The 17,215-nt window shown below is 36.4% G+C and overlaps 1 protein-coding gene across 5 annotated transcripts in view; it reads right to left on the bottom strand.

Annotated features, from left to right (window-relative positions):
* Positions 1–17,215, bottom strand: part of NALCN (sodium leak channel, non-selective) — a 228,007-nt gene that overhangs the window by 108,647 nt on the left and 102,145 nt on the right. For all 5 annotated transcript variants that reach the window (XM_030943111.1, XM_030943136.1, XM_030943144.1 and 2 more), the window contains exon 11: positions 1,731–1,862. In XM_030943111.1, the coding sequence (XP_030798971.1) occupies positions 1,731–1,862 (132 nt within the window). The remainder of the gene's footprint in view (positions 1–1,730; positions 1,863–17,215) is intronic.

The raw sequence follows: 17,215 nt of genomic DNA, 5'->3' as shown, positions 1-17,215 counted from the left end.
CAACTGAACAGAGGGATATCCTATACCACAGGGCATTGTGCCCAGCATATAAGGCTGGAGGAAGCAGAAGGAAAGAGGGGCATATTTAAAGTGATGCTGTTTGTCTTCCCAAGTTACTGTTATGGCTGATGGAGTCTGGCTTTCCTGGAGATGGTTTTGCTGCCTATGGGAAGTGGTGAATGAATCTCTTGCTTTGCTTTGCTTGTGTGTATGACTTTTGCTTTACCTATTAAACTGTTTTTTATCTCAACCCATGAGTTGTCTCACTTTTACTATGACCATTCTCTGCCCCATTCCACTGAGGCAGAGTGAACAAGAGGATGCATAGGGCTGAGCTGCTGGCTGGGGTTAAACTATGATGGAGATGATAATGAGTTTCCCACAGTTCTACTCTATGATCTGTGGAGTGTTTTATGACAACCCAGCATTTGCTGGTTTTATTCCAATGTCTGATTTTCAAGATAATAATTTTCATGTTCATGTTGTTTTTCAAATAGTCTTAGAACTTGAGATAAAATAAAGACAATACACTTCACAATTTTTCTTGTAATTGTGCCAAGTCCATGCCAACACTGACTCAATATTCATACAAAATCCAGCAATCCCCAGCATCACGAGAGACAATGAAGAATGGTGCAGCACTGCTGTCTTTATAATTTGCACTTTTTTAAAGGTTTGGACTCTGGTGCTGTTTCTAACAGGCTTTTTTGCTCTCATTTCTGTCCTAGAACTGGTGAACTCTCAGCTTCATAAAATTTTAAGAGATCAAATACAAATTCTAAAACTAAGATAAAAAAATATGTATCAAGTCAATCTTCCTTAAAAAAGGAGATTCATAAAGAAATTCAAAAGATCCATTGTACTGTTATGGACTAAAGGGCTTAAAGCTGGGCATGTGAGTCTGAATATCAAAAATATTTAGACATAGAAAACTACACTACAACCAAAACCAGAGAAACAAGCAAGAATATTCTGCTATCATTCACTCTAGTCTAAGAGGGACCCCTCTGGCTCCAAAGGACTGTGTTACTATTGAATTCAGGGAAAGTGCAGTAAGCATGAAGGAGAAATGTGCCCAGTCCAGGCAAGGTTCTAGGATCTCTAGTTCATGCTCTACAGTGAGAACCTTGATCAGCTAATGACTCAAGCCGGTTCCCTGTCAGAATGTCACTTGTAGCTAAACTTAACTGATTCAGGAGCACTTAACAGACTCCTCCTTTGCAAAATTCATGACTGCATAAATGGGTATTTTGGTGGTGCGCTCTTGTGATTGCTGAAGCCAGACTATTTGTAACAATATTTTGGTTATGCTAAGGGACCTTCTGGCAGCTAAGTATATAATCTTTATATAAGTAAAGATTATTTAGGAAGAAGTTCTATATTATATTTTTAAATACAATGTTTTGTGATCTTTTTGAAGTTAAATTCTTCTGAATGTTACACTCCTGCTAGAAAAAGATAGCAACTCAGCAGCCATGCACTGCCTGCAGATGTTACCCTTAAGCCTCAGCTCACTACCACTAACATTTTGTTTGAGGAAAATACCTTTCAAAAGGTTGTAAGATAGGGCTGTCAGCCACTGTCAGACAGCGGAAGTTGAAAAAGTGAGCAAAGTATTCTTGGAATGTTTGAGGGAATAAAAAATTACACACTAAAATATTCTTGACAATCACATTTTTTACTTTAGCTTATCTTGAAAATTACCCAGATAGTCATTTTACCATACTCACCTCAGCAAGGTAAAATTCATCATATTGTCTCTTGAAATTTTCTCCTTTATAGTAGTTGCTAGCAGCAACAATCACATCGACAGCAACCATGCTTAGTATGAACATATGAAACACAGATGACCTCATCATTTTCTACAAAAGAAAAAGTAAATGTAATCATCAAAAGGAGTCAAACCATGTGCATTTTAAAGTTATATTAGATTGTTAAAACATAGTCAGCTATAATAATATGTTATTCTAAAGCTTCTTTATATGATTTTCATGTTTTAAGCTTTAAAATATGTTTTAATATATTGCTTCAACTGGTTTACATGTGTAGGTTTTGAGATTTTTTTGGTACTTTTTAATTTCTCTTTGCCAATTGACTTCTTACTGAAGGTTTATAATTTAATATGATACCCATTACTTTAGTATATTCTAAAGCATAAAAAGCACATCTATCTAGTCATTTGGCCTTGTTCAATATTTCTGCATTATGATTTATTCATGTAAATCTCAATGACTTATTGTTCAGGAAAAAGTTACATCAATTTCTATCTTGTGTACTGCTTTTGCTCAAGAAACATGTTTTATGGGATTCACCTGATGTCAAACTATTGCCTGAATGAATAAAACACATCTATATACAGTAGATACACACATCTGAACCTATGAGCTATGAAGCACTCACAGATAATTCACATATCTGTGTACTTAATGCTTTGCGTCACTGCTGCTGCAGCCACACAGGAGAGAAGAGACAAAGAGAGGCACAGAGCAGTGTCCAGGACTTTACATCTGTGAGATGCCAAAACATTACTGATATGCAGAAGTTCAAAGAAGTAACTTCTAAGCCCTCATCCCAAAGACCATGAACTTATGATTTACCCTAAAAGCTTAACCACTTCCCTCACTGGGTCAGCCACAGTAGAAGCTAGAGTCAAACACAGAACATACTGTTATTAAACATACTGTTCTGTTCAAAACAGAACATATTGTTATTTTATATTAAAAATATTGGAATGAATGGTCACTAATATTGATATTGTTTAAAACATTTCCACAAGTAATACAGTCCAGGTTTTCAATACGAGTAAGTTATGTGCCATTATGGTTCCTTGTGTTTGTGTGTATGTTGTACTTACAGTGGAAAAGGCCACTTTTATTTGTTCCTAAGTTTATACATAGAAGTGCCTAACAAAATTTCAGGAAAAAGAGAACTAAAAATTTAGAAGAACTCTGCCTCCTTTCATCTTTTCCATAAAAAGGTACTGGTTTATGTACACATAATCACATAATTATTTATGTTGAAAGGGACTTCTTGAGATGATCTAGTCTGGTGCTGCCTGCTTAAGCAGAGTCAGGTAGAGCAGGTAATACAGAACTTTGTTCAGTCAGAATTTGAGTATCTTGCATGATGAAGGCTCTGCAACCCATCTGTGCAATGTGTTCTGCTGTTTGACCACCTTCACAGTGGAAGAGTCTTTTGTTTTGTTCAGCTGTTCCTCATGGCTCCAGACTTTCTCCCAAAACTCAGGGGCTTGAGATTCCTGAAGGTCAGTCTTACCTATCAAGATGGGTGAAAAAGGCCTCAACTATTTCTATGCCATTTCCTTGCCTTGCAAGGTCTCCTAATCCTTTCAACAGCAGGCTCACATTTTTCTAGTTTTCCTTTTGCTTCTCTTATATGTAGAAGCCCTTGTTGCCTTCCATGTCATGGCAGATTCAATCCTGTAACTCCACTTTCAGACAGGGTAGTTGTACTCCTCCTGGGCCACTTGGCCCTGATTCCATCTCTTGTATGCTTCCTTTTCAATTCTGAGTTTTGTCCAGAGCTACTGGTTCAATTATGTGGACCTCCTGTCTTGTTTGTTTGATTTCCTGCATTTGGAAGGAGACCATTTTTTAATTTGAAGGAGAAAGATGCTTGAAAATCAACCAGTTCTTCTGGAACCTCTAATATCTACGACTGTGTACTATGGGATTCTTCCAAGCAGACACCTGAACATGAAAAAGTCTGAACACCAGGACTGTGGTCCTATCTTTTGGGCTTTGTTCCCTCTTTGAAGGTTCCTGAACTCCACATTCTCATGGTTATTGCAAAAAAGACTGCTCCTGAATCTCACAACCTGACCAATTTGTCCTTCCTGGCTAGTATGAGAAGCCTCCAGAACACCTGATCTCATCAGTACACAGTTTAGGAAGTTACCACGCCCGCAATGCAGAAAGCTGGACTGTTTTCTGCTGTATTGTCCCTCTAGCAGAGTAGTTACACTGCCCCAGGAGAACTGAGGCTTGTGAATGTGAAACTCATAGAATCATGGAACGGTTTAGGTTGAAAGGAATCTCAAAGATCGTCTACTTCAGAAAGACGCAAAATTTAAGAAACATTTTTACATTCGTAAGATATATTAACACATCAGGAAATTCATATATAGAGTTGTAAAATACTGTCTCAGTCTTTAATGAGCTGAGATTGTTATATTCATGAATAGTCAGCATTAACATTTTATGCGAAACCCTGCCTGAAGCTCAGTCTTAACAAAGCTACTCTTTATACAGGATTGTTGTGTGCTTCTTTTTTGATGAAACTAGAACATAATTTAGGATGTATGGGAGGCTGCAAGGGCTAGTACTTGTTCAGCTTTTAGCAAAGCTTTGTGCCTGTCTACTGAAGAATTCATCCCCTCTTGAATTTCGCTGGAGTTTAAGATAGCTTGTTTAAATTGAAGCTGAATGGAGACTAAGCACATATTTACAAGCATACAAGCTGATAGAATTGCCTCTTGTCTCTTAATATCTCAATTTTTAGTGTGAATTACAGATAGCATTGCAGACAGAAGACAGCTCAAACCTTTCTTATACAAGCTGGCTTCCTTTTGACCCTAGAGACATAAAATGGCATATTCTATTCTAGAAAGGGAGGTTCAGGAGAGAAGCTTTATATTTAGAAATTTACAGAATAAGCAGGGGTTAATAATACCTAAAGCACAGGTAAGTCACCAAAATAGTGGCTAAATAAGGTCTTGCTTTTATTTTTAATCCACAAGGCAAGCTATAAGAATACAATAATTAAAGGTAAGGCTGCTGGCATCAATCATGCATTTTTTTCAGTGGTATGAGTCAAAACAGGTGTCATTCTACCCTTTACATTTCCATTTCACACAAATTCTAACCAGATAGTTAGACTCTCTGCATATTTTACACTGTATTTTTAATGGTGTCAAAATTTCCATCATAATAATGAAGTATTCTGTCTCAATTGTGAAAGTACTTGCTAAAAGAAACTAGCAAGTGAGGTTGCAAAAGCGACTTTTATCTCCCTTCACAGGGAAGCAAAATTGTAGTACAGGAAAAATAAAAATGCATAAATTGTCTTGATATATATGTACATATACGCACACTTTGTCATCTTCCATGTCCTCAAGTGACATAGCCACATGTGTTTTAAAAATTCCAGGGATGGTCACTCCACCACTTCCCTGAGTGGTCTATTCCAATGTTTGACAGCCCTTTCCATTAAGAAATTTCTTCTAATAGCTAATGTAAACCTCCCATGGTGCAACTTGAAGTCATTTCCTTTCATCCCGTCACTTGTAACATGGAGAAGAGACTGACCCCCACCTTACTAAAATCTCATTACATATAGTTATAGAGAGGAATAAGGTCCTCCCTAAGCCTCCTGTTCTCCAGGCTAAACATCCCCAGCTCCCTCAGCCACTCCTCATAAGACTTGTGCTCCAGCCCATTCACCAGGGTCCTTGCCCTTCTCTGGACTCTCTGCAGCACCTTTTATTTTTCAGTAAGATTCAATAAAGCTTGTTGTCAAGGTTGCCTTCCCAATTAAACGAAAAGAAAACTATTTAGCTAATAGAAAGTATTACACTGGCATAACATGATTCAACATTAAGATAATAAGGAAGGAGGCTTAGACAGGACTCAAGCCAGGCACAGGCAATGTAAAGGCAGGAACAGCTGGCTGAGGCAACAAATTAAGAGATAGCTGTTGTGAGGAACAATAAAAGCACCTAGATGCTGGCATAGAGACAGAGAGCACACAGAGCCAGTAAGGTGGAGGCAACTGAACAAATACCTCCACCACACACACAGCAAAAATGCTACGCTGAGGGGATTAAAAAAAAAATCATTATTTTTAAATCCCAGGACAAGCCAGTTCATGGGGACCAGATTGGTATCTGTGTTTCTTGTTTTTTTTCCTACATCATGTCAGACTCTAGCTGCTCACTTGTCATGAATGCTGTGCACGATAAGCAGCTTTCCTGCTGGCCTCTCACACAGCTTGCTGTATCTCTAGGAGATCAATCACAGTGCTCTAACCCACACACCAACCATGCCCAGCTTTCCCCCTACTCTAATCTGCCTTAGTTTGTTCTTTCTGCCTCACAGATTTTTAATTTGTATTTGCACCCTTAAAACACTTCAGACACACCTCTGCTGCTATGTTCGACCATGAGAATCCACTGTCTCTTTACGTATTTCTGTATTTGGAATGAGGCCTAAATAAAAGCTGAATTTAGTCCACAGCTCTTGCCCAAGCCTTGAAAGTCATTCTGGATCATCAGATCAGTAGTGTATCATTTGGATTACAGCCCTTTTCAGAGCAAACAGGCATGGAAAATTCCCCATGCAAACTTGAAAGAGAAGACATAATGCCAATTTTTGCTCTTGTTTAATTTACTGACCTTTTTTTAGCCCTTCAATGTGTGTTTCTTCAGTGGTGTAGGAATGAGATGAAAGAAATGTTCTGATGTTGCTGTCAGCCAGATACATGGTAAATTGTATCTAATATTAAACTGGATTTAAGATTAGCTGTGTTGAAGAAGTCTCAAGTGAAATGCCCTGTTGCTGCAATCAATCAACTACAACAGTGAAAAATTTCTTACATTTACTATGAATTACCTATAATGCTGTCATCTGACTTCATGCAGGATGCTAATTCTCAGTGTCCAGGACACCGAAGAACCTGTATGGCACAGCACTTAAGAGATGCAGTGGCCATAAAAACCATAACAAACATTTTACATAACAAACTTTGTTAATCATCCAAATTCTTTCATTGCTTGGAAATATGCAAAGGAGACATGGATTTGTTTGTGCTCAGATGGGAATTTCATGAATGCAAAAAAATACTTCTAAAATACTACTAATTTATTTAACACTAGGGACATGCTTGGTGCAGCTGAGGAACTCTGAATGAAAAACTGTATTAAATATCCTGGATTCACCCAAAAAATCAAGTAATGACACTGCAATTGCTGACAGGTAGAGACTACCTGGCTCACTTAGTCTTACAGAGCATTACAATGCATGGCCTAAAGCGGTCTTTCGTCACTCCAGTAGTATCAGAATGGCGCACATTGCTTTAATACTCCTCCCACGTTCCTGCATGGCAGAGGAAGGATGAGTGACATAAATTTGCCTTTGCCAGCTCACTGCCCTGGAGAACATCCACAGCAGCTGCCACTTTGTACAGCCAGAGCCACAGATGCTGGCTCAGGAAAGCAGTGGTCCATGTGAAATGCAGTCACTAAGGAAACTGGAATAACTGAATATAAAACTACCTTTTCCTAATGCTAGATTCCTTCTGGGGGCTTGATACGTACATCGGGTCACTCTCTGTATCACCATCCTTCATATAGGATTTTTGTTTAAAGTCCACAGTAGATCTTACTTACTAAGCAAGATGGTAAATGTTGCAAACTTGTAGGGTATTACAGACCTAATAATGAAAGAACCCATGGGCCATATTACCCTGATATTACTAACTGAAAACTGACCCACCTGATAATGTTTAATATTATCATGTGAAACCTTGAAAGAGGTGTCTTCAAAGAGCTCACCGGTTTCAGTTTAGACCTACAGAAATTTAGACTTCATCTGATAATACTAACAGCAGTGGTGATCTAAGAAAACAAAAACCCCTGACAAATAGTCTTGAAGAATAAAAAATTACCTACAAAGCCATCAAACTTATTAGTACTGAGCAAGACATGGTGAGGATCTGATATGCAGAAAAGCTTTACTTATTTTGGCTATTTAGTGTTTGAAAAGCTTTGACTGCATAATTGTCAAACTGGCGGGGTAGGTCCTGAAAGTACCAAACCAATTAATGAACAGTGTAAATATCATTTAACTAAAAGGCTTTGATAATCACTATATGGGTAAGCTTTTTTTCAGATTTTGATACTCTTGAATCGTGCATTCATCAATGGTAAAAACACAATTGTATCTGTATTTCTTTATATTTTAGATATACTTTAATACTTCATAAACCAATAGTATCTCCTCCTCTGTGTTATAATGGAATAGCTCTGGCAAACTTCTTACTCCCTTTTAGCCTTCATTGTTTTTTCTATTTGCACAAGGAAGCTAGATTCTGCTAAAAGATTCCAGCCAAGCTTCCAGCTATACCTGTTTAAAGACCTTGTACTGGCTATATGATCATTATGGTTAAGTTTACACCTATAATTTTAATAATGCTGTATGTATGCTGTACTCCTGTCTGTACACACCTACTGGAAGACCATACTTTCTGGTAGTTAGAATAGACTTTGATTTTTTTAAAGTTGTTTAGACGTGCACAAAAGAGCTGGGCGGTATTACTGAATAGCAACTGAAAAGCTTACATTTGTGCTAAACCAGCCTTTTTTACTTATGGGCATGTTGAAGCCTAGATCCTACCACTGCAGTGACACGAAGGCAAATGCAAGTCCCAGCTTATTTCCATGCAGAGAATCACCATGATGTGTGGAGATGCATTCTGGAACAGAACTGCCAATCTTATGGTACCCATTCACTTCATAAAGCCCAATTAGCTGGAGTTATGTGGGCATCACAGAATACAGAAAACTTGTTCTGAAGAGCTAACAAAGCATGACTCAAGTTCATTATAGCAGCTTGGACAAAACTAGGTCAAATAATAGTAAAATGAAAGTATTGCAAGTCAATTCTCATTCTTTCTAGAAATTTCAGAGGTTGGCCCATGACTCCTAAATATATATAAAGGGATTATGGATTTTATAGACCAGGGTCAGTTTAAGGTGTATGCAAAGAATTTATGTCACTAAGAAAGGAATATGATTGCCAGTCATTCTTGATTAAATGTTGAAATCAGGACACATCAAAAGCTTCAGAAACTATTATAATGTACAAGACTAGAAATAGCAAAATCCCCTTGACTTTAGGATTCTATGACACAAGATTTCTAAGAGTCACTAAGCAAAGATTAAATCCTGGCCTAAAGAAAAGGGCAAGCTTTTTTGTCCTATACATGTTTAATATACTTATGGTGTTTATTTAGTCTCTTTTTTTTTTTTGCAAAGTGCTTGAAGATACCTTGAATATGAAAGGAGCTTTAGAAAATCACATTCTATACACTGCTAATCACATATAATTCATAGTGTGAATAGGATAAATTTGATTTTCATCTTGTTGGTTAATGGCCATCTGAGCAAGTACAAAATTGTGAAATTGCAGAAAATTTTCCCCTTTTGTTTTCAGGACATTATAGAGCATTTTACAAGCTATGTAACTAATTTTCTATAAACCATTTTGCTTTCAACTTACTTTATGACTGCCTGACAAAGATATGCTTGTGAGGAGAATTTAGCAATTATTCCCATGCTCTGCAATCTGAACATTTTGGAAAATTATTAAGCATTAACCAGAAATGTTATTGGACCAAGCTTTTTAAAACCTTATATTGATGCAGTTATATATCAGTGTGGTACATTAAGAAACATTGTAAATCTGAGAAACCATCTACCGTATTTGAGAAGAACTTCAATGATGGGATGAATTCAAATAATGCAACCTCATTGAGTAAACAAGGTGAAGGATGACTTTAAAAGATGCTGGAAGAGGTGGCTTTTAGATACTGCAAAGGAAATAAGTCAAAAGTCACAAATCAGATGTTTGGTGATGTCAAGGGGGCAGTCTTGGCTTTACAGCACAGACCAATTGTCCCAGTGCAATGGGAGCAGGGTGGTTCTTCAGCAATTTTGTCTACAGACTTGCTTTAACATTTTGATGATGTAGAGAAGAGGTTCTTAGGGAAGTGATGTAGTAGAGATGAATGTAAAGACCCTTTAAGATCCACAGTCCAATGAAAAATCTGCTTAGAAACTCTGTGTTACTTTCAGATCACCTCAGCTCAGAGAACCTTTGTTATCAGCTGCAGAAGATAATTTAGGTGGTATGGTGACAGTCAAGGGAGGAAAATCGTCTCCAAAACACAAACATCATAACTCTTGCAGTTTTAGAATATGCATTTGTAAACTTTTCTATAAATGTTTTCTGGCTGCAGCAGAGGTGACACTGGCCTGACAGAAAGAGCACTATAGACAATAAACTGTCCTAATAAAATATTCTACAAGTTTCACTTTACTGTGCTTCTCTTTCCACCTTCTACTGCATCTGATTAGGGTACAAAACTCAAGGTAGCCACTATATCTGTGTTTTCACAGGATCTCCTACCATGCAGCCTCAAAACAAGCTGGAAATGGGATGACTAATGAATCATGGTAACATTTCAGGACATGCAAATATGTTCTCCAATCAGTAAGCATAAGATTCTATGCTACCACAATAAGGTTGTAAGGCAACACATGTAATTTTCAGATGGCATGGCATAGCTAAAATTATAAAGAAATCAGAAGTAGTTAAGATCTTCCAATAATCTAAATGTCTCTGTAATATTTGAAAATATAGGTGAGTCATTAATTTGCCACATTTACACAGACTCTCCTGCCTTTTAGCAGAGCTACTTTTGATTTGAAAATTAAAAGCTACTTTAAAAAAAATTAAACTGAATTCTGATCAAAGGAACAAAGTAAAGCCAGTAACACAGAAAGAATGAGAAAATACACACTTAGGAAGTAAACAAATGGAAATAATGATAGAAAGCCTAATGAAGAGAAATGAAAAACTCTTATCTTAGAGTTTTTTAAGTAACCAAGCCTTTATGGCTAAAGTTTCTGTCAGAAATTAGATACTTTTTTTCCCTTACATCCCAGATTTGAAAGCCAAATTTCTATTTCTATTTCTGCTATAGGACTAAAGAATGTGTTGCATATGCCTCTTTCAGACTAGCTGCATCCTGTTAATTCACATCCTGCAACAACAGAATAAAGCAGTAGCATCCATTCCCAGAAAACCTGCTTCCTGTAAACCCACGACATTCATAGATACATTTCTGTACGCCTCTTAGAACAGCAGCCACTTTTCTCCTCCCACAAACTTCTAACAGAACAGTCAAAAAGAAAATGGTGACTCTTCTGCCCTAAAAATACATGAAATAATGGCTTCTTTGAAACGAAACGACCCTCCTCCCCACCAATTTATAAATCAGCTAACACAGTATGTCATTTTCTTTTGCAAGAAGAGAGAGAGGAAGCAAGCAGCCTTTCAGCAACTGCAATCTGACTTAGAGAAATTGAGAGCAGCTGCTGCAACATAAAAGAAATCTAAAAATACTACTTAAATTGTTCATGATAACAACAATGCATAAAAATTGTTACCTACCTGTCAGATTTTTACAACTCTTAATAAGTATATCATCACCTCAGCAATAATTTTCTCTAAAACTACATAGTATGAAATGCAAAACATAACCCAAATAATATGAAGTTTTATTCTTTTTCCTAAATATAGCAATACAGATCAATTCAGAAAATACGAGTCAAAATAATTAATGACAAAAATGTGCAATTAAATAGGCCAAAATAATTTTTGTTTTATATCTAGTGGCTTCATCAAAGCTGTAGGGTGGACATTCGCTCCATATTTTACTAAGGTGTGACTAATCACACCCCTGTCCTATGGGGATTTATACGCTCCCTAGTCCCAGAGTATTTGCAAAGAGAAAGTGCAAAAGTTCTTTTCCTCTGATAACAAAAAAAAAACCTGAACTAGTTTAAAATCACAACTCTAAATGCATTTAACTTTAGCAAATTTTACATGTATTAAAAGGCATTTAACGTTGATGCATTTTATGTGTTGACCTTAATGTATTTAAACTGTGTGGGTGAGCACACACTGAAACAGGTTGCTCAGAGAGGTTGTGGAGTCTCCCTCACTGGAGATATTCAAGAACCTTCTTGACACAAGCCTGTGCAACATGCTCTAGTGTGATCCTGCTTAAGCAGGGAGGTTGGACCAGAAGTCCCATTGTGGTGCATTCCAACCTTAGCCAGTCTGTGAACCTCAGGTACAGGAAGAGGTATAGACACATTCCCACCTGCTCACATTATGGATAACCACCACATAAACACATAGTTATATAAAATATATATATATGTACATATATACATTTATATAAATAGAAACTTATAGGGCAGGCCAAATTTATAGTCAATTGCTGATGCTGTCCTCAGTCAACCACCTTATAATGGATGCACTTGACATTTTTAATCTGTATTTTCTAATTTCTTCCCTGAAAAGTCCAGTTGATTCACTATCTGCATTATAGCATTATCTGTGTTTACATACTGTTGCTGAATCCTCTAGATATAGTATTCTATTTTATGTATGTCAACAATGTTGACATTTCCCACGTTTTCATATTTATATTTTGAAAATATGTTGACCACAAAAGAAAAATAAAAAACGTAATAATGTTGGGCTTAGTCTGCAGCAAAACAGCTCCATCTCTAATACTAAATCTATTTGCTACTATTTAGAAGCTGTGCCATTTATGAGCTGTGATACATAATATATTGCTCACTCCTTCAGATGCACACTAAACATAATTTTGACATGTAATTGATTACAGGGGCTTCAACTTTCCCCCAGATTTCAGGGAAGGTGAGTGGCAATGGAATAATCTGGACCCTACCTGTGTTGTATTTCTTTTCAATGCCTCCAAAATTTCTGTAACTCTTGCGTTTTAGAACTCTAGGAACTTCTCTTGCAACAAATTTCAATTAACACTTGTTCCTTGAATTATATGCCTTTGAAGATTTCACCTGGAAGGCCTCCCTGAAATTGCTTCAATAGACTACTTACTCTTTCATTTACATTTCAATTCAAGAATCATATCTCTGAAATGTCAGTTATTAACCAGGTGCGAAACAGCCATTTTCACTGCCTCTGTTTCCTTTGTCCTTTTATTTCTCCATTAATTAGAATAATTTTTATTTTTATGTTATTGCAGCACTGTAGCTTTACTAGTTGTTTTATAAATGTGAAGGAAAAGGTTGGTGTTATTATAATGATTAACTCATGAGCTGAAAGAGCAGTAGACCATAATGTAAGCATTGCACCTCATTCTTCAATTAGTACTTAGGATGATCATGAAATCCTTCAGAATTCTTTATATTATTTTTAGGAAATTACCCATGTACCAAGACAGGTGCAGCCATGCTAGAGAGTGGTGAAATACACTGCCTTCCCTTCCCTTTTTTGTCCCCTCACAGTTTAAACCACATCAGGTTTAGGTGGTCAGGAATTCAGTGCAGAATCTGTTTCAGAGTGGCTCCAGTGAATGATCTGCTCATATCAAAGCTGGTACCTCCTGAGTCTGCAGATGCTCTGCAGGGGACAAGGCTCAGTGCTGGGCACATGTGCTGTAACCCAGCTCTCTTCACAACAGGGTTCATGTCTCATGGATGACTTACGTGGGTGCTCTGCTGATAATGTAAAGTGACAGGAGGCAGGAGAGAGCTTACAGAACCCAGAATGTGTTGGAGGATTGAAAATGTAAAACCTGCTGTTAGGAAGACTTTAAAGCATATCTTTTCTTTTGGGCTCATGAAAAAAGAACACAGAGAGCAATTCATGATAAGCAGAGATTGAATTTCTACTTGCCCGCAACCTCTTGTACAATGATGAAGCACTATTTTAAATTCCCAGCTACTGAGAAAGCACTAACAATCCAACAATTTAACAGAAAAGAAGAACAAGAAAAGAAAAAAAAAGAGATAGGAAACAATTTTCTTTATTTTGAAGAAGTGATGGTGAAACAAAATTAAATCCGAATTCTTCAAGGAAGCTTTTTATTTTCTGACATGGAAACAGCAAAAATATGTCCATGTAAATTTCTTTTCTAACTTCAAAATATACATGTGGAAGCATCTAGTTCTGTCATTGGACAATCAGCTGTCAGTGTTTCCATACAGCATGAGAACGTGGAAAATTAGATTCTAAAAATGCAATGATTCATGGAAGGAAACAATTTTTTCAGTGGGTTTTCTTCCTGCTATCATTGTATTTCATGAAAAACACACTAAGATAAAACCCTCCTTTATGGAAAAGTTTTATATACAGTTAGAGCTCCTTATACTCTCTTGGTACTTATTCCAGCTTTTTATCTTAGTACAATGATTATTATAACATGTGTGCTTTGAAATTCTTGGATGGCTGAGCTAAATTTCAGTGCTTTTTCAGCTTTGGTATTGTTGAGCTGTTTAAAACTTAGAGAAGTACTTGATCAGCATTAAAAAAAATTAGAATACTTCAGTTTTTCATAACTTCCCTTCTGAACTAAAAACTGCCAAATGTGTGCTTTCGGCAATTAAGACAACTCTACGCAGAATTAATGAAAATATTTTCCTGGGTCAGACTGGCCATTTGCAGCTACTATTGGTTTCTGCAATTAAGGAATTAAGACAACTCCAGTTAACCAGGAATTAATGAAAATCTTTTCCTGGGTCATCGTGATCATTTGTATTGATTATTGGTTTCTGATTGCAATGCCTTGCCTCACAGAGTACATTGATCTTAGTTACGGTATGCACTGCATTTGTCTTGGGAACATGGTGTACAGTGTAGCTCAGACTGTCAACTGCTACCTCCTTTGGAAGCCTATATAAATATATATAGAGCATTCTAATATAATTTCCACCTTTTGATTAGAACAGTTTTTCCTTGCATTTTCCTTGCATAATTTAATTAGCACACTCTCAAACTCATGATTTACATATAAAAAGCAGAGATTACTTTGAAATAAATCAAATGCTCCATTAAAGAAGTGATCAGATGAATAATTAGAAGCAAAAAAAAATATTTTTTGCACTTAGGCTCAAAACCTATTTTCTAGTAAAGTGGCTTCCAATCAAACAAAATTTAAGAAATGGAGAAGAATCACAGAAGTATTTCTCCCTGCCTGAAATAGCACTCTAAACTGTGCACAATTTAGGCTCTATTGCCTTGGGCAAGGGGACAGCAGAGCTAATCAGAGATTTTGATTGCCATTAATTCAGAGAGCAAGGGGCAGTGATTTACTTTATACTTCCATTTTTCTTGCAAAGCATCTGGTCTCCAGCTTCACCTGCCAGATTACCTTTACTGCAGCCAAGCTGGGATATCCCTTTTTCCTTCAGTAAGGTAAAACCAGTGGTTAGACCGGTCTAACCAAAAGGATCTCAAAGATTACACAGTTTAATGAGGCTTGAATGAAACAGAGTAGCACCCCAGAATGAAAATACATTTATTGCTTTTAATTGCTTCCATCTCACAGGTAGTAGTGGAAGAAATTATTTACCCATCTACCAAAAGAGTCATGATGGTAAGGCTGGATTTGGACTGGACCACAGAGGAACTGTAAATAGGTCTTGTAAATCTCCTGGAGATGCTAGAATTATAGGACAAAGGAGTCTACAACCTTCTGGTTATATTCTAGAAACATCCACATAACTTCCAATGTTTTTGGTTTTATTATTTTCCAAATAAGATTAAGAAGAGTTCAAAATTTAGATGGAATATAAAAAGAAATAAGCATAATGTGTAGTGTTCATAACTATGGTCATACTTAGAGCATAAAACCAAGCAGGTCCTACAAAAGATAAACTAATAGATGAACCAAATGCAGGTCTTCTTTCAAAAGTGGGGAGATTGTGTGCAGAGAGGTACAAGGCAATTTTTGGACTCCTTTCACCATTTCAGCTTCATAGAGCTGTGTTAACTTCTGCTCACCTATGTCCAGCAAACTTAAGAGCAGTTCAGTTGCATGTAGAGCTGATTTGTAACCATGAAAGCTTTAACACTACCTAAAAAAGAGCTTCTTCACTGAATGCTACTAGAGATGATTGGGATTACACAAAATAAATAGGATTGATCAAGCAGTAAAAACAGTAGAGACACTTAAGGTAATGTGTGATTTTGGATGAAAATTATAAATTCTGGGGCATGCCCTCAATACTGAGAAGAGACATGGATAGAAAAAAGTTGATTAAGTAAGGGACAGTAAAGAAAATACATAATTTTCCTTTCCTACAAATTCCTGAACTCTTAAAAAAACCCAAAAGCTCTTCTCCCTATAACCCATCCTTTCAAAAATTATTCCCACATGTCCTCTAATGAATTTTGCCTTCAGAAATACTTTCTTGATGTGAAAGCATATGGGCAGGGATTTAAGACCTGTTCACACCGGGGAAGGATAGAAAAGCAGAATAAGAGCAAAGGAGGAGAAACGAAAAACAGGTTTAGTACCATGGTGAACTTTGTAAGAGTGTTTGACAGAAATGTGGGGGGATCTTGTAGGGAAATTGCTGTTTACGGGCTGTGAAACTCATTCTACAAAAAGGATTTGTATGAGCCTCACTTCTAGCTCCTCTTCTTCAGCTAGTGAGTGCATTGTCTGCCTGAAAACATAGAACATTTAATCAGGCTAGGAATTAATAAGAAAGAAAATTAAATAAAAGAAGAAGGCAGGTTAAAAGTTTGCCATCGGCACATACACAGCTGTTTTTAAAAGTTTAATTAATAAAAATTCTATAATTGTGATTTGATTTTGCTATATGCTAAATCAAAATGAAGCAGCTAATTAGTAAACTAAATCTCATCTGGTCTGTATGGCAAGAGTTTCTATTGAAGTGAACTTCAAAGGATTTCTTTAAAAATATGAGCATCAAACATTTTTTTGAACAACAAAGGAATATCCTTTGATAGAAAAAATGCTGTTGTCCTATATTTGTAACATGTAATTCTTATTTGATAATTCTCAATGGAATTCTAAGGTATCTCATAATACTTTAGAAAAGTAGAAGTATACTGTAATTAAATGATAAAACCAACTAATAACACGTCTGAGAATATTGGTGCAAGTTCTGCAAATTTAAATGTTTTCATATTTGAAAATCATTCAGCTTATTTTATATTTTTCCAAAGAAGATCTATAGCACTTTTAAAAATGGTCACATCAATATATATCATTTATAGTCATTCCAGAAAATTGGGAAAATAAAGAAATTCCAATTTTTTTTAAAGTGATAGATTGATATAATTTTTGACTATGTCAAGTATGAAGAAATTTGTCCTTTTTGAAAACCATCTCTTTAATTATGGAACTGAAATACATCCAAAACTGAATGCTTCTCCTTATGACCATGATGACAGTTTAGACCTACAGGAAGAGTAAAGCTTACTGAAAAGTAAAAATAAGAAATAAAAGAAGGAAAAAAAAAGAAATGAGAAATATTGTGGTAAATGCTTTACCACAATATGTTAATCAGTATTTCCACCGTGAATTCAGCTGGAATCTTAACATT

This window comes from Camarhynchus parvulus, chromosome 1 (genome assembly GCF_901933205.1).
Source record: "Camarhynchus parvulus chromosome 1, STF_HiC, whole genome shotgun sequence".
In the NCBI taxonomy this organism is placed as follows: domain Eukaryota; kingdom Metazoa; phylum Chordata; class Aves; order Passeriformes; family Thraupidae; genus Camarhynchus; species Camarhynchus parvulus.
The sequence above is the reverse complement of the archived record's forward strand: the minus strand, read 5'-3'. Positions and strand labels throughout refer to the sequence as shown.